The 25,416-nt window shown below is 30.4% G+C and overlaps 2 protein-coding genes across 3 annotated transcripts in view; one reads left to right on the top strand and one right to left on the bottom strand.

Moving 5' to 3' along the window:
- Positions 1–25,416, bottom strand: part of LOC118205217 (desert hedgehog protein A-like) — a 94,904-nt gene that overhangs the window by 47,945 nt on the left and 21,543 nt on the right. The gene's annotated exons all lie outside the window — the stretch shown is intronic.
- Positions 958–7,486, top strand: LOC118204058 (uncharacterized). 2 transcript variants are annotated; one of them, XR_015041680.1, is made up of 8 exons: positions 958–1,285; positions 3,728–3,840; positions 3,920–4,075; positions 4,165–4,313; positions 4,449–4,539; positions 4,618–4,782; positions 4,905–5,072; positions 5,417–5,555. XR_015041680.1 is itself a non-coding variant. In XM_085818685.1 (5 exons), the coding sequence occupies exons 1-5, from the start codon at positions 4,914–4,916 to the stop codon at positions 7,348–7,350; spliced, it is 726 nt and encodes a 241-aa protein (XP_085674811.1). In that variant the 5' UTR covers positions 4,909–4,913; the 3' UTR covers positions 7,351–7,486. The 2 variants fall into 2 exon arrangements, 1 of the variants encoding a protein (XP_085674811.1); XM_085818685.1 differs by lacking the exons at positions 958–1,285; positions 3,728–3,840; positions 3,920–4,075; ... (1 more) ...; positions 4,449–4,539; positions 4,618–4,782 and adding exons at positions 5,817–5,890; positions 6,209–6,292; positions 7,084–7,486 and having other exon boundaries at positions 4,909–5,072; positions 5,417–5,558.

Here is a 25,416-nt window from a genome sequence, read left to right as displayed (position 1 = left end):
TTTAGAAAAAAAAAATTTTCATGTTTTTGTAAAAAAATAATGTAATATCTGGTTGTCGTTATGGTAGAAAGTGTTATTCAAAAGTTTCAGAGTGGTAAAGTATGATTGTGAAATGACGTTTTCTGAAAATAATCAATGTATTTCTCAATATTAGAAATCAAAATAGTCAAAAGTAGAAGTCTTTTACACAATGTGGGCATGAAAGCCATTGAAAAATCTGTTGCAGCCGTATAAAATTTAACTCGAAGATGAAAATTGTTGCTTGCATGATTAAACAATATCAAAATTTGGTTTGATACTAAATCACTGAGTGCTACATATAGACGTGATCGTGATTATTTCAAGTTCTTTGAGTAGATGATATGCTGTTTTTTAAGTAAAATTATTTTCCTTTTCCGATTAAAGTAAGTCTAAAGCTAAATCTTTGGAAAAGTGATATATTTTCAGATTTTTGTCTGTTAGAAGAAATGCGCATGCCTACATAAAAATAAAATAGGAGTATGACTGAATTTTCTCGTTACTACAAAAGGGTAGATTTAGAAAATAAAGGAGAATTTCTAAAAACGTTGGTTCATTACCTTACTCTTACTTCTTAAAAGTTGATAAGTTATAAGAAAAGTCTTTTTAATCGTATACTGCTTATAGGAAATGATATGTTACTCAGGTTTTATATTAATGCATTGCAAGATTTTACATTTCATTTAAGTGTTGGTAAAGTTTTACCGTTCCTAATGAATGGGATTTTTGTAGTGTGTACGTGGATATTCAATTGCATTTATCTTAATAATGCTTGGGAATAATTTGATAATATGTCGCATAAATATATTTTCTTTTTAAAATCTTAATTGAAAATTAATTAAAATTAGTTAATTAGTATTAAAATGTTAATTGTACTACAGAATGATTCATGAATTTTCTGTGTATACTGACGAGGGTAGATAAAGTGAACTTCAGGTTTTTCCCACTGATAGTAAACCTGAAGCCGATAAAAATCTGTTAAGACGCATGTTTAGGTAAATCACTCTAAATTTCTCAGAGTGAGTTTGAAGCGTGACAGCAATTTTCGCTCCGTTTCGTGTTAAACAAGGCAAGTTTACTGCTTTGGTAACAGAACATATTTTTCCACTTGCAAAATGACCTTGGAGAAGGGAGTGAGTTAAGGGGAAGAACGACTTCCGGTCGTGCCTCTACCCTCGCAGAGTGACCATTCAGTTTTGCTGAGGCGCTATTTTAAGTGAGGACAGTTGTCTACATCGTAACAATGAACGCAGCTCCTCTGCCAAAAGTAAGTTTAGTTTTAAAATATATATACAATTATTTCTTAATAGAACTATCTTACTTATCATAAATTATAATCTTATATTTTAGATTTATGTGTAAAAATTGAAGGATGTAATGAAAAGGAGTTTTAGTTGGCTCTTTTTTTAGGTAAATTTGCTTTAAGAGTGTAATGCTGTAACTTCGTTTTATTTATTACGTACTGTTAACACAATAAAAGCTATATATATGGATGGTACTTTTTGTAAACACTTCTTAAACAATTTACACAACACTATCGACTTTAATTATTCAAATTCAGTTTCGCATGCATTCCTAATTCGAGTACGAAGAACAGCGGTGGGGGAAAAAAATCCATACTATAGAGTTTTGATTTTTTATAACACAAATTATTTGTTAGAATTGCAAGAAATAAAAACCGTATACTTTACTGAATTCTCTGTTAAAGTCATATCGTTTTCAGCTTATAGCAGTTTTTCATTGATTTTTAACTTCCTTTTTTTATAAATTCTGCTTATAGTTTGTAAAAATAAAATTCACTTACTGTTGCAAATCTGAATTTTTACAAAGTATAAACACTAGCACTACCTGTGTCATATCAGCATTCTAACACTTATATTTTTGCAAATGTATTATTATTCTCGATAGTGTAGGTGTAGCTCATATGGTCTCCTCGGTTTCTTTCACTGATGTTCAAAATTTATTTGCATGTGTCATTTTTTCTCAATTTATTATTATTTTGTCTGATTTCCATACTATGTTTTCTAAAAGTGATTTGAAAGTGTTTGCAAAGAAAATTTAGAAAACTGCATACTCGAGTTCTTGTTTCGGCATGAAATGAAATACAACGGTTAAGATACAATCAAAGATATTTTAGAATTCTGATTAAAGAATGTGTTCTTCTAAGGTAATGGGTTGTCACAAAGTTTCTTAATGTTATAGTTTTGGGGCCAATTTTGAGAAAATGGGGAAAGGCTAAATTGATTTCATTTACTAACATTATTTTATGTAATTTACTCTTATGTAATTTTTACTTACGTATGCTTAATATTATGTTTTTTTAATGTTCATTTAAATTTATATGCGCTAAATATAATGTTTCACAGGCTAATTTTTATTTATAAATGCTTAATATCATGCTTTTTCTCCGAGCATTAATGCATATCCCCTAAATATTGACCACCAGCGGACGAACAGTAAAGTCGCTGTAATCTGGTAGTTTGGTCCTGGGTTCGAATCACGTGAAGGGACTAGCTGCATGGGCGTTTTCATTATTTTCCCCATGTGCAACATGTATACGAACCAATTTCCCTTAGAAAGACCTCCACGAAGGCATTCTTCCCCTTGCACAGATAGTCCTTGAGGCTTTGCAATAAGCACACACACATTCTAATGTCATACTTCTTCTCCTAATATACATTTATATGCAATAAATATTATGCGTTTTTGCCTGCCTATAAGCTTAATAATTTTCTTTCTACTTAACATTACTGTTGAAACTATTCCCGATTAGCCACGAACCCACCAGCGGCCGCGCGGTAAAATCACTGTAGTTCGGTGAAATCCTGTGAGGTTTAAATCTCGTGAACAGGTTGGTTGGAAATTTAAAAAATTTCATCCCCTTTTTTTTTTTTTTTTTTTTTTTTTATGAAACAAATCTTAAACAGCTAAGGTTGCTCATTTAAAACTTTTATTACTTAAAGTTAAGAAAGGTAGTTTATAAATTTCTTTAAAGAATAAGGGTAGGAACTTCTTAAACTAGAAACCATATTAAGAGAAATGTTTATCTTATCAAATGCATTACAAGCACATATAATTTTCATTATACGTACTTTTAATGTCATAATTTGTAAATTGACATAATGAATCGATAAAATAATTATTATCAATTGAGCGCACAGCGAAAGTAACAAAAATTATTTATTAATGCTGGTAATTAACCAAATTAATTAAAAAATACCTTGTTAATTTACTAGAGACATTTTTGGGAATATAATCTGTCTTAATACTTTTAAATATACATATAAATATCTAATTTCCGCTCTTAAGAAAATTTAGTTATGACTCAAAATTTTGAAGTTCCATTTAACATATCATTTGATTTGATTTATCTGTGATTTTGTAATATAAATAAATCGTAATATTTATGAGAATAAATTAATATCATATATAACCACTGTTAAATCTATTGAAATTGTTTATTACACAGAATTAATTTCAAGTTTTTAATATTTAAAGATAAGAATTAGTAAAATTTTATATAAATGAAACAGTTATTCAATAATTTTTTAAAGATTTCTTTCCTGTTTTTTCTAAGTAATTTTGTCCCCTTATAGTTTTGAATTTGCTGTTCTTTCACCTTGTCTGTCATTCTGCGCTATATTGCACTGATTGATATTTAGTTGTCATTAAAATTTAGGAAGAATGTTATACTATATATTTCTTACAGAAGAAGGCGTCACTGGGTTGACATTTCCTGATATCACAGAAGATGACTTGAAAGAAATGAACATAAAATTAGGGTACAGAAAGCATATTATGCAAATTGTGAATAGAATAAGGGTAACAATATATTTTCAATAATGGAATAACAATGAAGGATAATTTTATATTATTATCTGAAAAGTCATTTTCTTTTTAGTGCCCATCAGTTCAAGCGGTTGCTTCAATACCATCAGATGAAAAATGCACTGAAAAGGTCTGTCAAGGTGCAAGTGCCATTTCTCCACAGAATATACAAAGAAAAGAGGTGTCTTTAGACATATCCAAAATATATAACCAGTGTATTTCAAACAAGGTAATAAAATTTGTCTTTTAGTTTTAATTATGTAAAAGAACACGTTGTGATTTATTAGTCGGTTATTACAATTTTCTCAATTTTTTCAGGATTCTTTTTATATCAGAAAGTGGGTCAGCAGTCACCCACAAGGCAAAGAGCTCTGTGACAACTTGGATAGGGGTTCCTACAAGACTGAAGACAGGCAGCTGCTATTTAGGATAGTCTGTTCAAAATTAGTAAACTTATGTGGAACTGTGTAAGTTTTTTTAGTGAACTTGAATATATTTTCATTGATTTAAGTCTAGAAGATATAGATACATTCTGAAAATTAAGAAAATATTTTATTTTATATGAATTTCAAGAATTTTCCATTAAATTATTTTTTTTTTAGCTACTCATCCTCAGAATGGAAGGAACGTACTGCAGAGGCATTAGTAGATGCATTTCCATTGTTGAAATCAAAAAGATTCCCACATGGGCATGTAAGTGTTCTTTAATTTTCAAAAAATTACTTTAAAACATGTTATCTAGTTATGTGATGTGTATTTATTTATGTGCAGGAAAGCTTCTATGATAAGACCACAGGAATAAGATTTATAGAATAGGCCTGAAAACGCTTAGGAAGTCCATCAAAGAAAAAAAGGATTAGCCAAAACTTCAAAATCTGCAGAATAGAATCATCTCTTGAAACAGAACGTTTGACTAAAGAGGATTTAGAAGAAAAGGTTTTTTTCAGCTTTCGTAAAATTCATATTCATAACATTTTAAAATATTTCTATGTTATAAATATTTCATCTATACTTAAAGAAAATGTTTGAAAATTAGTGCATATAAATTTTTGTTATAGATAATGTGGATGAAATTTAAAAATCCCATAGAACCCAATAGACAGGCGATTTCAGATATATTGTCTGAAACAATGGCTGACAGACAAACTGAAATAAGAGATTCAGGCATGACCATAACAGATGTTTTAGAGAGATATCCCAGGCTACAAGATTATAGAGGAGATATGGTAAGAAATTTAGCTAATTAATTTTCAGTTAGTAATTGCACTTTAAATTTACATATACGCATAGTGTATAATTGGTGATCTTTAAAATGTGTCGAGCCAGGAAATTAAAATCAAAGTTTCAGCATAATCAATTCAAAGAATTTCAGTTCAAAATCATTTTTCAGCATTATGTTAAAACACATAAGTTCTTGTAATAATTTTCATTCAGGATATGCTTGGTTTAAGAAACTGAACCATTAACCACATGCATTCAGTTTTTAAAATCAACATTTTTATGAATATGTACTAGATAACCTATTTTTGATTTTTGTATAAACTTACTGGAAATTATGCTGTGTTTGCAGATTGATGCAGAATTTTTACGCATGCATCCCAATTCAGACACTTTCTTGGGAAAGTTTTCATCTTTTTATGTCCCAAGAATTTTGAGATATGCTGAATCAAAACGGCCTGATCTTCTGGTACCAAGTATTGCTGATTTTAGTGGTAAAGATCTTTAAAAATTTAACTAGGATTATAAATCATATAATACTTTAAAACTTTTTTACGTACTGTTTTAATTACCTAAAGTAATTTTTTATCTATTACTTGCATTGGTCATTCTTAAATGGCTTATAAAGTTTTTTCTTCTGGCTTGTAAAAGTAAGCTGTAAATCCATGTACCTCTAGTACCAAAGGCCTTTTTAATGATATTTTTGTAATCCTTATGTAATAAAAGTCTGTGTATTTTTTTCATATATATAGATGATCTAAAAGCATTAGTTTTGCTCCCAGAACTTTTGCCCAGCCCAAATTATGGTAAAGGAAGAGGGAAAAAGGTAAAAAAAGGTCTCATTCATTATTAATGAGTAAATACTTGGCATAAGTCTATGCATAAAAAATAATTTCATATGCTTAGCTAAAATTCTTTTAATGGGATAATATTTTTAGTTTGTAGTGTATGTGTATGCAAATAAGCTATTGATACTATATGTAAGTGAATTGAGCTGCATATCCTTTGAACTTTGCTACATTTTCTTTCTTGAAAGGTTCATGTGTGATATTTATGTAGCTTCAATTAATAATTACATTTCACATGCAATTGTTATCCAGTTTATGTCTTTTATATATATATACTTTTATTTTTATTTCTGTAGAGTAAAGGCAAAACAAGTATTTTGGCATCAGGCTGTTATTTACAAAAAAACATTCCGAATTCTGCACTTCTAATATTTGCTAATGTAAGTATTTATGAGTTTTGTATGTTTTGCACATTCATTTTAAGAGGGCAGATCATATTTAAACGAGCCATTTTACAACAGTGAATGTATTTGGCCTCATGTGGCTAAAATTCATGTTCTCAAGCTGCTTTCAACTGTTGTACCCACAGATGATGCATCGTCATTTAGCTAATTTTTGTAGAATTGAAATGGCATTGATTTGAATGTCACCTACATATTAGCAAATATTTCGAGAGAATAAGAAGGTTTGTATTATGTGTGATGTCTTTGTATCATCTAAAGCATGACAGTAATCATTTCTATGCATGTATCATATAGTGAACATAGATTTTTTTTTTACTTGTATAGTGTTGGAGAAATTGCTTGAATTTCAAAAAGTAATTCCAGTCAGACTAGGGCAATTATGAAATCAAGAACAAGCATCATAGTTTAATATGAAGAAATGATATTTGGTTTCATAAGAATAAGCCAGACTAATTCTCCATATTCTTTGTTCTTTTTACATTATTTATTACACTTTTCATGAAGAAGCAATGCACAAATAGCAGTATGCATTACTATCCTATTCTATATTTGCATCAATATAATACTTAAATATTCCTATATGTTTTGATACTGCACTTTTACAGAAACTAAAAGCAAAAGGCCTCTATGTGCATAAAATTACTTGAGTAGTATTTTTGTATGAAGAAAAAAATTTTCTGGCAATATTTTTTAATTGGAAAGATAAACTTTATTTGACTTGCCCTCATAGGTATGGATGTATTCTTAATGAAGAAATTTATTTTCAGGGAATAGAAGACATGGAGTCTCTTGAACCAGGGCAGAATAAGCAACCGATTCTAGTGTGCATTCCAAATTCATTTTACATTAAAGCAGATAACAAGTTAATAGCATGTCCAAATCACGCCATGAAGGCATTCGACATTTTATTTAAATCCCATTTCGTATTTAGTGTGCAATATGCACATGTATTAACAAATTTTTACAATTTTACGGGAAGTTTTTTATACAATATAAGCACTCCTAGAGCCCTAGAGCATGTGTGGACTCGTTAAATACATGTTTTAGCAACATAGCTATTGAGTAAAAATTGAGTAATTATTGCATTTTTAATATTTTTATTATATTATTATTATTGAGTAAAAATTTATGTATGTATAATATGTTTCTTAATAAAGAGTTTTTCATGTATTGCTTGTTTTCATTTATTTTTAAATTACTTTGTTCATGGAAATTATTATAATTCTGCAGATTAATGATTTCTACTCATATTTAACCAATCAATAAAGTACATATTAATTTTCAGCAGAATTATGAAACATGAATGTTTATCTTACACATGTGAGCTAATCCATATTATTTCACTTTTACTTTATTCTTTCCACATGAGACTTCGAATTGGAATTAACATATATAAAAATAAGTTTAGTCTAAAAGTATATGTAAACAATTATTCACCTATAATGATTAATGTATAGGAATTTGTATGCATATAACTTCTCAAAAGTAAAAAGTGTTGTAAGCTAACTGAAGATAAGCTTTATTCATAATTTGGGGTTAATTAATTTTAAGTTCTTAATGATTTTGTAATAAGAAATAGAAACAATTCTTTTGCAGTATATGAAGTTAAAAACAATAACATGAGAGTATTTTATGGTTACTAATTTTCTGAATCTCATACATTGCAAATAAAGCTGAATAATTTAGGGAAATTAAATTCACATTTTTTTCTTATTTCAATGTATATTAAAATTTATTATTCGATATTTTTATGCATATTATGCTCAAGTCGACAAAGTACTAGTAATATCAATTCACAAATTGTATTAATATATTCACTTATAAGTAGCATTTAAAGAAGTTGAATCTATCAGAATATAATACAGGTTTACTGAGACATATATACATGATCAGCTGTTTTAACACATTCAAATTTTCATTATTATAAAATTTTTCAAGAAGTATTTTTGATAAATTACATTTCCAAATATTGCGATTATTTAATTTAAAATTTAGCTTACAATTTACAAGATTATGTGTTCTAATCTTGTGAATAAACATAATTTGTTTTTTAAAATTAAAATATGTATACAAAATTTAGAATATATATCGCTATACATATATGATTCATCTAAAATAATTTTTTGAATTTCTTTTATGAAACTAAGCATTTTTTGATTTCTCAAACCAAATTTTGAAAATTTCTGAAATATTTATTCAAAGATTTAAGTACCTGAAAAACCTTTTTTATTCAAATACCAAGCTTTAAGTGCGAATATCTTGCTATTCCAGTTTTTAAGTTGCTTTGATTTTAATATTGCTTTTTTATTGCTTAGTATACATAAAGGCAAGAACCATGTTTCTGTAAAATAAAATATATTCTGTGAATTTAAAGTAATTTCATATCAGAAGTACTGTGAGAAAGTGATAGTGTTATTTCAGAATGTTAAATATTGTAACATGACACCGAATTTCCAATATTTTAATGTGGATGTAATATTTTGATATATATATATTTCGCTAGATTTGGAAAGAAAAACTATATGTCCAAATAAAGAAGATATGATTATCCTAAAACAATGATTTTTATTTCAGTGATGGTCTACTTTGATTCATAATCGTCTTCATGACCAATAAATGTTTTTGTAAGTACATAGGTAGCAAATCTAAAACAGCAGATATTTAAAGTCACAATATAGCATGTTAAAAAGTAGTGTAAAACATTTTCTCAAGATAATATTAACCAGAAATCTAAAACTTTGCCTCAGCCATAAATTTTACATAGCAAATACCAATTTTCAGTTTGCCAATAAAACAAATGTAAAATAATTATATAAAAATCGCACCATCAAGGAGTGAGCAGACTATTATGAATTGATTGGTTTTACTTAAATGGTTTAGAAGTAAATGAGCGGTATGTTAGGAAGTTTCTTTCAGAAATATATCCGTATTTGAAAACTCTGTAGATAATTTGCCTTATTGAAATTGTTCTAAATTTTTAAAAATATATGGGTGATATGTTATCATCTAGAGTGTCTTTTCTCTTTGAAAATAGTATATAGAGTTATAATAGGAATTGAATCTCCTTTCTATAGCAGAATTTATTAGTATTTCTAGAAGAGGATTTAGAAAAAAAAATTTTCATGTTTTTGTAAAAAAATAATGTAGTATCTGGTTGTCGTTATGGTAGAAAGTGTTATTCAAAAGTTTCAGAGTGGTAAAGTATGATTGTGAAATGACGTTTTCTGAAAATAATCAATGTATTTCTCAATATTAGAAATCAAAATAGTCAAAACTAGAAGTCTTTTACACAATGTGAGCATGAAAGCCATTGAAAAATCTGTTGCAGTCGTATAAAATTTAACTCGAAGATGAAAATTGTTGCTTGCATGATTAAACAATATCAAAATTTGGTTTGATACTAAATCACTGAGTGCTACATATAGACGTGATCGTGATTACTTCAAGTTCTTTGAGTAGATGATATGCTGTTTTTTAAGTAAAATTATTTTCCTTTTCCGATTAAAGTAAGTCTAAAGCTAAATCTTTGGAAAAGTGATATATTTTCAGATTTTTGTCTGTTAGAAGAAATGCGCATGCCTACATAAAAATAAAATAGGAGTATGACTGAATTTTCTCGTTACTGCAAAAGGGTAGATTTAGAAAATAAAGGAAAATTTCTAAAAACGTTGGTTCATTACCTTACTCTTACTTCTTAAAAGTTGATAAGTTATAAGAAAAGTCTTTTTAATCGTATACTGCTTATAGGAAATGATATGTTACTCAGGTTTTATATTAATGCATTGCAAGATTTTACATTTCATTTAAGTGTTGGTAAAGTTTTACCGTTCCTAATGAATGGGATTTTTGTAGTGTGTACGTGGATATTCAATTGCATTTATCTTAATAATGCTTGGGAATAATTTGATAATATGTCGCATAAATATATTTTCTTTTTAAAATCTTAATTGAAAATTAATTAAAATTAGCTAATTAGTATTAAAATGTTAATTGTACTACAGAATGATTCATGAATTTTCTGTGTATACTGACGAGGGTAGATAAAGTGAACTTCAGGTTTTTCCCGCTGATAGTAAACCTGAAGCCGATAAAAATCTGTTAAGACTCATGTTTAGGTAAATAAGTTGCTTTCTATAGCACATTTTCTAAAATTTGTTGGAATTCTGGGTAAATAACTAAAATTCGGTAAAGGTTATATCCTCATTTGGGTAAAACCTTAAATATTCTATAGTGAAAAATGCTTCTATCGTATTTAGTTCTTAAGAAAATAGTTCTAAGATAAGTATTCGGTATTGCGGGAAATACTGCAGGTGAAGATGAATGATTTGAATAGTCTTTGGAGTTTTTATTTCAGAAAGAGGTAATATTTAGCAAATTACAGTTCTCGAAAATGCATAGAAAGTTCCTGTAATGCAAACATATATGTACAATTACAAGAAAACGGAACACTTATTTGGGTGTAATTTTTTATTGAAAAGGGGGTATTCCTCATTAAATGAGTATTAGTAAGGAATATTTAGCTGATATGATGAGTATTGTACGAAGAAATTTCTGTATTTGTGATGAAGATTAAAATATTCGAAATTATAGTGGAGATTTGGGTAAAATGTCTCTTTCTCTGTGGTTCCTTCTGTAAATATGGGTATATTGGTAATGATATATGTTGTGTAAAGTACCTCACAAGATTTCGTTCATAAGAAAATAAATTGGTAAATAAATTAATTTTCGAAAAGAACATTTTAGTCTAAAAAATTAAAAAATAGTCTAGATATGAAATTGTCTAGTGAATTAAGTTGGAACTGAACAAAGTTAAGAAAATGTGTTAACATTATGCGTTAGAAATTAATGCATATCAATAAAACAAACTTTCAAGAGATGAAATGGTAACCAATGGGTAAAATCGATGGTCATTCATCTCTTGTTCAATACTGTAAATGTTTATCTTAGAAATTTCTTTTATACATGTAACGTCAAAGTTCGTCCATTTCACATGAAATTCGTTCATGAAGGTAGAAATATCCGTACTTAGTGTAGGGAAAGGTAATAAAGTGAAAATTTACATAGTCGAGACATTTAAAGTGATGTAGAATGCATTCAATTAGTACAAATTACTGAATTAAAAGGTACTGAGCTTTCAAAATAATAAGAAAGAATTTTGTATGAGTACATGAAAGAATGAATATGGGTCTAAAATTATGGATGAAAGTTGAGATTTCATTCTAAAAATTCGGAATCTATCAAACTAGCTTAATGAGAATCAAGATTCCAAACTGAACATTGGTAACACTGAAGAGCTTAAAAACATATATTTATATATAAAGGGTATTAAGAATTAAAAGGAAATGCCAGAATATGCAGGAAATGTTAAAGTTTGAAAATTCGAATGAAGTTAATAATGAAGTAAAGTAGTAGGATAAGTCATGGTAAGAGTACTACAGAATGATAAATTGTAGAATTGGCAAATTAAAATAGTACTATAAAATATGGATTAAGTAAGGGCTATTCAACGAATTGGATATGAATAACAGTTAAAGGTTGTAAAATAAAATGCTTAATTGAAATCGATCTCTATTATTAAGAACTTTAAGCATGTTAATTTATCTGAAATAGTAAAATCACAAGCGCAATTACAATCACAAATTGTAAAACAGAGTTAAATTTTAGAGTATGTTGGAAACTAGAAAGAAACCCAGTATCAGAAAAGTATAACAATGACATCTAAAATTATCTAAAGTTCGTGCGTATGGTGGGAAAATGTAATAAACAAGTACAAAATTAGAGTACTTTAAAAATTACGAAGGTATAAAATGTACGAAACATGTTAAAAATAATATCTAAAATGAAATAAAGCTCATACACATAGTAAGAAAATAGAGGAATTAAGCTAAAATTAAGAGCCTGTTTGAAATTAGAAGTGTTAAAACGTGTGAAAGTCGTTACAAATTAAATGAAAGTCATGTGAAAATATAAGAAATTAGTTAAAATTCTTAGTATGTTGGAAACTAAAAACAATTAAAAACAGAAAAGGAGTTTAAATTTACATCTAGAATTAAATAAGTTAGGTATATGGTAGAAAAATGTAATAAGCAAGTTCAAAATTAGAGTACTTTAAAAATTACGAAGGTTTAAAATGTACGAAACAAGTTAAAAATTACATCTAAAATTAAACAAAATTCATATATATGGTTAGAAAATATAGGAATTAAACTAAAATGTAAATTATATTTGAAATTACGAAGATTAAAACGTATGAAAGTAGCTATAAATTAAATGAAAGTCATGTACATAGTGTAAAAATATAGCAAATTAGTTAAAATTCAGAGTATGTTGGAAACTAAAAACGTTAAAATATAGAAAAGAAGTTAAAATTTACACCTAAAATTAAATAAAAGTCAGGTATATGATGTGAAAATATAGCAATTATGTTAAAATTAGGACTATATTGGAAATTATGAAGGTTAAAATGTATGAGAGAAATAAAGTAAAAGTCATGTACATAGTGTGAAAATATAGCAAATTAATTAAAACTCAGAGTATGTTGGAAACTAAAAACGTTAAAAAATAGAAAATAAGTTAAAATTTACACATAAAATTAAATAAACGTCAGATATATGATATGAAAATGCAGGAATTATGTTAAAATTAGGACTATATTGGAAATCATGGAGGTTAAAATGTATGAGAGAAGTCAAGTAAAAGTCATGTATACAGTGTGAAAATATAAACTGGTTAAAAATTTGAGTATATTAAATAGTGTGAAGGTTAAAATGTACAAAACAAGCTAGAAATGTTACATCTTAAATTAAATACAAGTCATCTATATGATTAGAAAATGTATGAAATCAGTTAAAATACACAATATGTTGAAGATCGCTAACTTTGAAAAGAACGAAAAAAGTTAAAAATTACATGTAACATTGAATAATAGAATACACGAAAATGCGTGTTTTAGTAATTACACTCATAAAATATAACGAATAAGTTAAAAGTATTGCCTAACAAGTCTGAAAAAAACTCTGGGTAAAATGAATTTAGGAATAAAAATGAGTAATGTAATGAAGGTTACGGAAAGTATATGTGATATTATGAACAGAAGATTTAAGAAATAAGGTAAAATTCTGAGTGTATAGGATCACTCTATCATTAAATTCGAAAATAATCCTCGTTCAGGGTAACTAGGAGATAATCATCATATACGTAGTAAAACAGTTGGAATACGAACAAAAAACACGAAGGCTAAAAATTTATTAACGAAGGGAAATCACCTCCAACAAATCAGTAAAATATAATCTCTTATTAAATTGTGATGACATGTAGCAATTTTGCAGATATTCAGTCATAGGATAAATAAAAGTAAGAAAATAATTATCTTCGGAAGAGGTTATACTGTGAAGGAAACATTTTATTTTATATCTGTTTAAGGAAATGAACTATAGGTTTTGGGCTTCCCTGTTCCGAGAACTAGCTCACTACAGGTCGACTCTGCCTTCGGGCACGTCGTGGAGGTTCAACCTCCACTATTACCCTCCAGCAGAGCCGCGCACCACCTGGATACGTCACCAGGCAGCACCGGTCGTCAATTGCTCCTGCCAGTCGCTCGGGCGAGCCCGTCGCGGCGGGACATTACCCAGCGACCCCGGGGGAAATCCGCACGGGTTACTAGCACCACGCCGCGCTAGGACGTGCCAGACTCCGAAGCCGGCCAATAAGTGACCTTTCCCAGAGCTTTCAGAACCACCAAGTTCATAAATTTTATACCCCCGTGGCCGAGACTGCCTAGGTACAGATCCTAGCCAGTAGCTTCGCAGAGTTCTCTACGTCGACCCCCGGGGGGGGGGAAATGAACTATATCAGTCACTTAAAATACCTACTTGATATACGTTTTTAAGAACTCAATATAAATAAGTACACATTATCATATAACTACTAAATGCCTAAATCACCAAATTAAAAAACCTCAGCACACGTCCTTTTTCTGTGACGTAGCAAGTACTCTACTCGCATCCACTTCCTGATAAGGCTCCCTGTCCCCATTTTCAGATAAGCCTCCCTTCCACGGCTGAGCCTTCCTTCTCGGGAGCTCCCTCAACTCCCGCTCCCTGTGCTCCCTGGCTCAGAACTGTCATTTTCCTCTACTAAATATATTGAAGTTTTTTAAATAAAACAGGAGCGTTCGGTACCTTACATGTATAAACTCAACTCTCCACTCCCTTACACATAATTAATAACAGTTGAGTAAAATACTCGGTGATAACACACAGTCTATCAATATACGAACTGGGCATAGAAAAAAAAAATCTAGTTTTCCTTAGAAGCCATTTTTAAGAAGTGGGCACGAATGGGGTTAGCATTACATTAATTTTTTGAATTTTAGTCTCCCATGTAGCGCTTAAAAATAAACACTCTTACTCGGGTATTAGTCACCAAGTTAGTTAATTAGTTATAATCTTCCAGTTTGTTGGACTTAGGTTACCAAAATGGATGCTACGTTCGATATGATTACATTATCTTGTTGTTTTCACAAAAGTTTGGGAAGGTTTCTTTAAAATCTTCACCTCTTCTGTAAGAAAAGCTAGTGAATCTTTTCAAGAGAAACAAAATGCAAGTCTGTTGGAAAGAGACAAAAAGTAAAAATGTATGTTGCAGAGTATTGTTCAATTATGAAATTTCTCTGTGTTTGGTGAAAATTCATCTCCATCTAACGAGCAGCAGGTGGATTTTAAATCTAACAGCATAAATTTCAACTAAAATTTCAGCCCCTGTATTACTTATAAGAGTATAATGATGTCACCCATCGAACGAATTTGCCATTTATATCCATTTTGTAATTTGCACAGTTTTTGCAATGTTCATGTGCTTGGCATTTGGATCATTTTGTGTTATATACATTTATATCATACTGTTTGATTTATGAAGTTTTTATACTGTTATATATTATACATTTTGTGATCACATTATGCACATTTTATGAAGTTATTGTATTATGTTATATACATTACGCATTTTATGATTATGCTATTACATTTTATGGCCTGATGATATATCCAACTTTAATGTTTTTAATATTTTTGCGCAATGCTTCTCGTCTGCAAGTTTTTTAAACTGTTGAAGATCTGGAAACCAGTTCCACCTATTGAAAATAATATGCATAGCAAAGCTTTTCCTATGAAATGCGTGCATACACGATTGTGCAATCATTTTTGTGAAATTGCTTACGTGCTCTTACTTTCTTCGCATCCATTTGGGTACAGGACATTAATAATTTATACTGCCTTTGTGCCAATTTAAATTATGTAACATACCCAAAATTGCGCTTTTCAAAAATGGACTAATTTTAAATAACAATGTTTTAAACTTAGATATAAGTAGTTATTTTCTCGAAGAAATTAATCTTGTAATTTCAATATATATGTTACAAATTGATTTTAGAGAAATCAATGCAGTATCATTACTTATTTTATTCTACAGTTTGAATTTCGTGTCGTTCTTCACAAATCATATTGAGTGAGCATTCCTTTTTTAGAATACGTTTACAAAATAGCCGGAATATCTTAGAACATTAAAGCAAGTTTACTTGTCAGATTCATGAACAGCTAATTCCCCAGTTGATTCATTTGAAACAAATTACAGTCGTTTCGTCCAAATTGCGTTGCACCTTGGAGAATAAGGAGATAAATTGCTGTAATCTAATAACCCCGCACCTCTAAAGCTTAACAATTATCGAGTTTTCTTGAGCCTTTTCAATTTCTCTAACGCTAATTAGTGGTAATAGAGTGCATCGTTAGTTACTGCCAAAAACATTTGCTTCACGGGTTCCAGTGGAGACAAGACCATCCCTAAATAATTAAATTAAACAACCTTTCGCCGATTCTATTAAAATGTGCTTTTTGTGCGTGACCTACTTTAAAATTTATTCTTAAAATATCTCGGTAATTTAATTGCTTCATGCATGAAAGAACATTCTGAAAGACTGTAATATAATTCTCATTCAACTTTGTAAAGTTTAGCTAACTCGTTATTTTAATTCTTTCCTGCAATTTCAGTTTCTTCTGTCAATGTTTGCCAGAATGCAAATTGGTTTGGGTTAAATTAGCGAGCGAATATAGAAAACAAAGAGAATAATGTAGCGAGCACTGAATACTGATTTTAGCTCGAAAAGAAGCGCAATCAACTTAGCGCTGAGCTGCACACTGGTGAGCGGTTTTGTTTGCTCGATTATTGCAAAAATCGCCATTATTATTTTTGGCGCGCAAACTTTGTGTCCATGTACAGACAAAAATCGCCAAGGGGCACCCATAAATATATTATCTTATAAATTAGATTAAATTATAAAAAATTATCTTTGTTTGTCCCGCCAAGACTGCACAGTGGTTGCAGGAGCCGACTGCGATACCAACCAACGATCTGACTTGCTCATATTTCTAGTTACAGAGGGCCAGATTTGGAATCCCGGTAAAGGCGTGGTTGTATTTGTCCGTCCTCATAGGAGGCAAAGGTCGCCCACCTATTGGGTGCCTCCATAATAAAGTGGCAACCGCTTCTGGCCTTGTAGTGGCCAAAGTCTGTGGCCAATTTGGGCTCACCATTTGTTGGGGGAGATTTTCTTTTCTTTATTCTGCATCAGGTCCTGAAAGGGTATCAGGTCTCGAGTATTCTACAAATTAAGGCCTACCGAGAATTAATGCCTAAGTTGCATCTAGAGTCGTTAAAGAAAGAGTTGAGCATACTTAAGTTAGATCCAAAGCTAATGACCCTCTGCATTACGCTAGAAGCGCTGTTTTGTCTGAAAGCAAGCGGGAGTAAAACACGGGATCTTATATTAATTCTCTTTCTCACAAGGTATTAGACCTTAAAACTAAGAATCCAGCGTCAACAGAGAACTCTCGAAATATATAGTTGTAGGGTTGTAGAAATTCTCTTTTGCCTGATCGAAAGTGCTAAGTACTCGATACCTAGCACATCTTCATTGGTTATTGTGGCTATTGGACGCCCTTTACAGAACTTCTGGATCTGTATCCGGTCTTCTAAAACTGCTTGAAAAATGTAGATTAAACCTTCTATCTTCCGCATAGCTTGACCTAAGACGGATGTCATCTTGGACGTGTACTGCACTGCCTCCAATCTATCAATCATTTTCAACGCCATTTCGTCCCTACATATTTTTGAGGTTACTAATTCTTTACTCAGGAAATGTTTAATAAAATTTTACAAGTAACGTTATAATTATCGCCGATGTGTATGATCGAAGTAAGACTGAACAAATACAGAATCATACACATATCACTGCTATAGCGCTGTCAATATACGAGTAAGAACACATTAACGTATTCGATACTAGCTCTGTGACACTATATTTAACCACATAATTCCTATCTTTAAATTTCAAACAGCCTCCATATTTCTTCCAGAACACCAAGTAAAAATGATCCAGTTTGAATACTAGTTTTCTTAAATTTATTAACTGAAATATTTCGATATTTAAAGCTTTGCTATTAAACGTTTGGTTATTTAATTTAGTATGGAAAAGCACAGGAGAGCTGTCTGATTAAGAGGGGAAGCCTCCTTGAAGGAGTTTCAAGGAAAAGTTTCATATTATACAGCGTAAAAAAAAAAAAAAAAAAAAAAAAAAAAAAAAAAAGACATGCTGCTAGAATTCTCTTCTAGTGGAAATCTGCTGGTCTAATTATAGAGTTTAATAATCGATTAAAAAAGGCTCGTATTCCTCCTCAATACGGTATACATTTAAAAACTTCCTCTTTTAATCTAATATATGAAAGATTTTATTCAACTTGATATCAGATCTTGCTGATAGTTCCATTAGAACCTTTAATTTTTTTAGTTGGTTTTAGCTAAGCCTTTTACTCATGTTCTTTTACTCATGTCAGATTACTTCTTGCTCTTGACGTTCAGGTAATGGAAAGAACACTTTATGTTTTGCTTCCTTTGTATTTACGGAATGCATTAACTCTTAGTTTGTGGTTTTCTTCGACTATTTTACCGATTCCAGAAAGACAAGCCGTCAATATGTTTTACTTTCTGACAACCACAAAGCATTTGGAAAAACTCGCTGAACACCATTTGTATCAGTGGTGTGCCAAATGCTTTAACGGAATCTTTTCTTCCTGATCATTCAAACTCGAGACATGGTATTACAAAATTACAAAATATTGACAACAATTTGCTAGCTTTGGCTTGGGTTTGCACTATTCCTCTTTATTTGAAGATCAACACTTTGTTTAATTTCATATTAATTGCAAGGGTTTCAGTAATTTTATTTCAGCTTGCTTAACAGAAAATTTTAAATAATAAAATACATTTGTATAAACTTTACATAATTTCCCAAACTTGCCATTATTAGCCCGAACTGATACAAATGCATGCATTAAGATAATAAACTACACTAACCGTTTGAAGTAAAAAAAATTTTTCTTAGGTTTATTTCAATACGAATATTTTAAGCTGAACAGAGATTCATCTTTAATTAGGCAAATAAGTTCCTTTTCTATTAATACTCCCTCAAGATCCCATTAGTTCTTTCCTTCCTTGAATAGAATACTGGCACGAATATAGCACCTTATTTTTTACCTTAAAAATGCATCTCCAGAAACTACATCAACTTTAAATGCATGTAACTATTCACATGGCCGAGCATCTGAAACCACTAAACGCTGACGGTTCCTTTGCGAACCGGCTTCAGAATTGGAGAAATGGATTGCTATACGGATATTTTCGCATTTTTTCCAACGCGTAATATGAACAAGCCCCAGTTTTCTTCAAAACAATCCTCCATGAAGGCATTTCTTCACTAAAGAAACAAAAATTTCAAAAATCTTAACAAATTATAAACCTACCATTTATACGCATTTTAAAATACTTGAAACATATGAAATCTTACTTTCCTAGATGCCCTGAATATTTATTGCCATGTGCATTTGACCATTATAATGATATATTTCCTTTCAGATAGCATAGTGCTTGCATTAAGTGAAATAATGCTACACACTGAAATTTTATTCTGCATTTTCAGTTGTATAATCTAAGAAAAATATAAGCAAAGCATGTGCAATATATTTTTCTTTTTTTAAATACCTTGAGATATATAATTCAATTATATATTGATAACATACGTATGATTTTTTAGATTCATTCAGTGCGAAATGAAATATTATATTAACATATTAATGGATGCACCTAAACAATATGTCTTTTATACAGCTCTACCTTCAGTATTACTGGAGACCTAGGAAATCAGTGGCCCTATCTAATATCTAGTATCAGATGCCCTATCTAAATTAAACACACTTATTCATTTGGGAAAAGTACGTATATACCGTTATTTACTTCACACTTGCAAGAGTAACTTCTCGGAATCCTGTTAAAAATCGGCGTCCTAGGCACCTTCATTAAGGGAAATTAATTTATAATATAAATTATAAAATTTATAAACTTAAAAATGTTAATTCTCTATAAAAACACATTCCTTACAAAAAACTCATTTCTGTTTTATTTTCTTCCAATCATCATGTCGGATAAAACTGACATATAACGAAACAGCTTCAGCTAGTATTTTTAACACTTCATTTCTTTCAATATAAACAAGCAAATAAAAGACAGCTCTTAACCTTTAACTCGTTCACTTAAAGATTAGAACTAAATCTAAATATCTGAGCAGTCTCTTAGTTTTCGTTAATTTTGACATTTCACTTTTTATCTCCTTTCTTTTTTGAAGCATTTTTAAGACTCCCATAAATGGAATATTCAATGTACTACGATGATGTTTTCATACCACTTAAAAGAACACTTTCTGAACACATTGCATCTGTTAAAGCCATCCAATATTTCGCATTTGCAAACACGACAGTGGCGTACGGTTTGTGCATTAGTATTGTCATTCACTTTTCTGTGCAAGATGGGTTATTTCGCAATGAATTCAAATCACATTTTCAATGCTTCAAATGACATTTATTTTGGAAAAGAATTCGCATAAATCTAAAGTGACTAGCAATAAAATAAAACTGTTAACATTCAAATACAGAGTTAAAAAAGAAGTCGTTGTGCATGATATGATTGAAATGCAAGAAAGATTTTGATATCAACTAGTGCTTGTTAAGCTGTTAAAATTCTTCCCATTCTGAAATTTCAAAATAAAGAATCATTTTCAGGTTTAGAAAATAAAATTATAACCAAAATATAAAAATAATTTTATTGAAATAGAAAAATCTTAAAATATAGAGAAAAATAAATATTTACGCATACAAAATGCAAACATTTTCTTGTATGAATTTCACTTGGTAAAACATTCGATTCTCCACTTATGGTTCATAATATTAAGCTATTACATGCATTAGGCAGTTTAAGTTTTTATTCTTTTACTAAAATACATTGGGATTCATTAAATAAGGTGTAATATTTCTTATATGAAGAAAGTAACTGTTGTATACACAAAATTCTTAGAAGGTAAATTAACAGTGTTATTATGTAAAACTAAGTTGGGATAATTAAATCATTATTATGTAAAACTAAGTTGGGATAACTAAATTATTTTTATGTAAAACTAAGTTGGGACAATTAAATTATTATTTTGTAAAACTAAGCTGGGGTAATTAAAATTTATTCGTCGGTAGTTTTAGTCACGAATTATTTTTCATTTAAAATTATGTGAAACTGCTCATTAAAAAGACAAAATAAACTCATGCTCAAAATTAAAAGAATTTCTAAATTATATCCATTTTTAAGAAACGTATTGGAACAAAATCACTAATTATGCCATCGAAACATTATACAAATATTCGAGTCGAATGCATAAGCTTATATGTACGTGTCTGCTGAGCTGTGATTGTGGAGGGGATATAAGAGCATGAGTGGTTTTTGGTGATTTGTGTGCTCATACTCCTTCACAACATTTCTCCCAAAAGAAAAATGAGTAAACTCTGCTTCATGAGTATTATGCAATAACCATATGCCATGGATTAATTTTGAAATCGCACGGTTTAGAGAAGTTTATTATTAGCAATTACCGTTTTAGGATGAAGAGGAGAAATAATCAAATTAATGTACAGATGCTATCTCAGATTGGTTAGATCAGTCATATAACCAAATTAGTTAGATAAGTTACAATTTTATCCTATATATTTTTTTACCTCACATATCCATTTAAAGAGCTACAGAAAAGCTTTTTAAAGAAAAGTGTTAGACAGTAAGAAACATAGAAATACAATACGGAAAATATAGGTCATGAAATCAATAAAAATTTTTAATCATATCGGAAAATGAATTTTGATTACTATTGATTTTAAGATATAAGCGCAGCTTTCAGAGCCTTATTGAAATTTCAGTCCAGTTAGGTGTGGTGTATTTAATTATGGCAAAGCACACTAGGGCTATCTGCCTAAGAGGGAGGGATGCCTTTCGTGGAGGACTTTCTAAGGGAAACTGGCTCGTATACACGTTACACATGGGGAAAACCACGAAACCACCCATGCAGCCAGCCCGTTCGCGGGATTCGTACCTCGGACCGAACTAGCAGTGTTCAGCGACTTTACCGCTCGGCCGCTGGTGGGCTCAGTCCAGTTAGGAAAAACTTACTAGTTTTGCAGATAATTGTCACTCGGCGAAGGTCTGTCTTTCTGCAGTACTGCAAAAATTCTGGTACTCGGGCTATTAGTCGCAAAACAGCATTTTGTGTCAAAACAGTTTAAATGTCCGAACCACTTTTCAAATTGTTGCCGGAAAATATCATCGTCCTGTATTACATTTAATGAAACTAAATAATAAAGAATCTACATGAATGTATGTTTCTCGCATAGAGAAAAATAACTGTAGTTAGAGTCAATTTTTTACTAAAATTGTCCTCCAGCCTAACAATGGCACCTGGAAGTCTTAATTTCGAATATGTTCCGTAGTCCATTTCATATTTTGTAAAACTAACTTTTGATTAAAAACACAGCAATTTCAAAGCAAGCAGTGGCAACACTGTGGGGAATAAAGCATTTTTTTCTCCAGTGTGAGAGACTGTCTATCGAAAATTCTAAAGATATGCTGTTTCTAAATATTTTTAGAACAATGTGGCTTTAGCCCAAAAGCTTTCAAAACGAGTATGTGTCTGCAAGTTAAAAAAGTCTGATGTGGACACCGCATGACTTCCTTGGAGAGCCTATTTGATTAGACACACTTTTTGTCGCATTTCATTTAAGCTTATTTTATGGAATTTAATTAAACATTTAAGACTGAAAGACACTAAGATTTGTGCACAAACTGACTAATTCACTATTCTACTACGAGTTTCAAATGTAAATTAAATGGAGTCTTCTTTAGGCTTAGTACCACTTGAATAACTTAAATTGTTGATAATTTAACAACTAGTTCTTGCAAATTAACCAAAGGCATAAACACCTTAACAGGGATATAAGAAAAACATAATTCAATTTTAAAGCAAAAAATGGGCAACTTTCCAACGTATAAGAATGAAATTTCTGAGCTCAGGGAGCCGAGTAAGAGTGGGTAGATGTATATTTATAAACGTTTGGTACATCTGATGGTAACCAAAAAGGAAGGTGCATAACATTATATGTTATAGTAGTCCCCTATACAAATTTTCAATGTTCTGAGGCTACTCGTTTTTGAGTTATGCGAGATACATACATGCGTATATACGTGCAAATGTCACAAAAAATTTCTTCTGAATCAATTTTAAATACATTTTTAATCCGCTTTTTAATTCATCTGAACTTTATTCTATCCGGACGTGCAGATATTATGAAAAAACATCGTTGAGATGGATCCGAGAGAGTCAAAATGGATATTTTCGTTGAAATACAATACTCGAATTTTTTCGCGATTACAATACCTCCTTTACTTTGTAAAAGGAAGTAAAAACGGCGGTTTGGGCCAATTACGAGATTTAAAGCTTTCAGTTTTTTAGTTTTCATTCTTTTCAAAATTATTCTAGCTTCTCAGTCTGTTTTTATTGTATATATAAATACTAATGCATCACTAATAAGCTAATCCAAAACGAAGTAGCTGCAGCAGAGAGCCAGAAAGTTGACCGGGTAGAAGACAGAAAGACAATGCGACATATCTAGTAATAGATTTAAAGTGAGAATGAATTTAGGTTTAGTCTTATATCTATTGGTTAAATCAAGCTTCGGTTACCAAGCTTGAAATCATTATTGGCTTAAATGATATGCAAGTATCTGAGTCATGGGTATTATGTAGGACTCGTACGAAGAGCATTTATTTTGAATTAATGTAGTTAAGAGATTTCTGATAATCGGTTATACTGTTTTTAGGATGGAAGAGAGAAATAACAAAATTTAAGTACAAAAATAAAGAACTTCTGCAATTAATATTAGAATTTTGATTTACATATTTTACATATTACATATATATCCAGACTTATTTTCTAATACCATTTCTAGGGATTCACACAAATATATGGATGTTATATTAGCCTTGTGGGATTTATTTAATTTACTTAACATTTAATTTATGTTTAAGGAACCTATTGTTCTTACTATTGCTCTTGCTTTCACAAATCACACTCTTAGCAGAATGTAAATGATCTGCTATGTAAATGTGTGTATTCAAATGAGGTAGAAAAATTTAAGTAAAGGTTTTGGAAGGTGAATCCATACTGTGTTCTGCCTGCCTGAAGGGCACGTTGCTATCTTTGATTTGTTAGCTATTACGTTTCTGTGGCGTTGAGCGCTTCTTGCCATTAAGCTTGTTTACGCCGACCTTTCAACTTAGAGCCAGCCTGCGCGGTAATTAATCTGAGAAGGTGTTAGGCCAACTTCATTTGACTTAAAGTTATTTATTACTTTGCGTTAAGCCAAAGTGTTGCTTTTGTTGTAAGCTTGGGTTGGTGCCATTTGTTATCGTTATTTAAGTAAATGGTATTTTACACCCTTTGCCCTGATTTTTGGCGTACCTTAAAAGACTTATGGATAATTCTCTAAACAGTCTTCTAATGTCTCTGTTTACGGTAGCAAAACATACGAGACGTTGTAACCTTTTGCTAAGAAAAGTGCTTAACTTAGAAGGGTACTGAATTTGAATGTTTAATAATAGTACAGTTAGTGCTGCCAAGCATAAAAATATTTTTTTAAACACTATTACATAAATTTTATAGAAGCTAAAGGCTTAGATTCTGAAATATCCATTATTGCTCTCACGCGGGATTTTTGTTTAAATATCTGTAAATCTAACACGAATTTTTCTTATTTACATTACGAGTTCAGAGGATATCTAAGGTTTTTAAGTGGATATGTTTAGGGATAGATTTTTCCCCCATAATTGATTTTTACTTATATTTCACGCATTTGTATATAAATAATTTAGAATTTGTCACTAACAGCAAATTAAATTATGTAAAACCCGCTATTTCGTCATTTTCTATATAAATTGTATACTAAATGTAAACAATGAATATGAGACTTAAAGAATTAAAATAATACTGTACAAGCCTAACCACAGCCCTTCATAGTTTGTTTTTAAATATATATATATATAACTAACAGTGCTCGTTACCTTTTCATTTACCATGTTCAACAATGAAAAATTAGGAATTTCTTTTTATCATTAAAGAATACTTAAAAGCTGTCAGACATAATACAGTTATGCGGATAGAAGTCTTACTCCATACTCAATCGTTCGAATGAGAATATATATTTATATCCCTAGATAAGTGAATTATTAAATAACAGATTATGACAAAACGCAAAAGAGTTATGTATCTAAAGGGTTAAAATGCGTTCATGAAAGGCATTTTAAAATAAATTGGCTCGTATTCACGTTAGACATGTGAAAAATCCACGAAACCACCTGCCAATTCGTTGGAATTTGTAGCCGGATTGAATTACCAACTAAGCTGGGTCCCTCCTCAAGTGTATACCAGAAACGCCATTTTTGGCTTGGTTTATTTGATTGCGGCAAATATCCCGAGGGCTATCTGTCTAAGAGAAGAAATACCTTCCTGGTGAGCCTTCTAAGTAAAACTGTCTTGTATACACTTTACACATGGGGGAAAACAACGAAAACGCCCATGCAGCCAGACCATTTCGCAGGGATTGAAACTACCAGTATTGAGTGAATTTACCGCT

This window comes from Stegodyphus dumicola, chromosome 6 (genome assembly GCF_044657685.1).
Source record: "Stegodyphus dumicola isolate Sdum_Otavi_A_Nest chromosome 6, ASM4465768v1".
In the NCBI taxonomy this organism is placed as follows: domain Eukaryota; kingdom Metazoa; phylum Arthropoda; class Arachnida; order Araneae; family Eresidae; genus Stegodyphus; species Stegodyphus dumicola.
This window is presented reverse-complemented; position numbering and strand designations above follow the sequence as displayed.

Excerpts from the sequence above, each read along its gene's own strand:
- LOC118204058 (XM_085818685.1), top strand. The coding sequence starts at position 4,914 with ATGAAATTTAAAAATCCCATAGAACCCAATAGACAGGCGATTTCAGAT. Across the intron at positions 5,073-5,416 it reads AAGATTATAGAGGAGATATG|ATTGATGCAGAATTTTTACG; the intron begins GTAAGAAATTTA and ends CTGTGTTTGCAG. Across the intron at positions 6,293-7,083 it reads CACTTCTAATATTTGCTAAT|GGAATAGAAGACATGGAGTC; the intron begins GTAAGTATTTAT and ends ATTTATTTTCAG.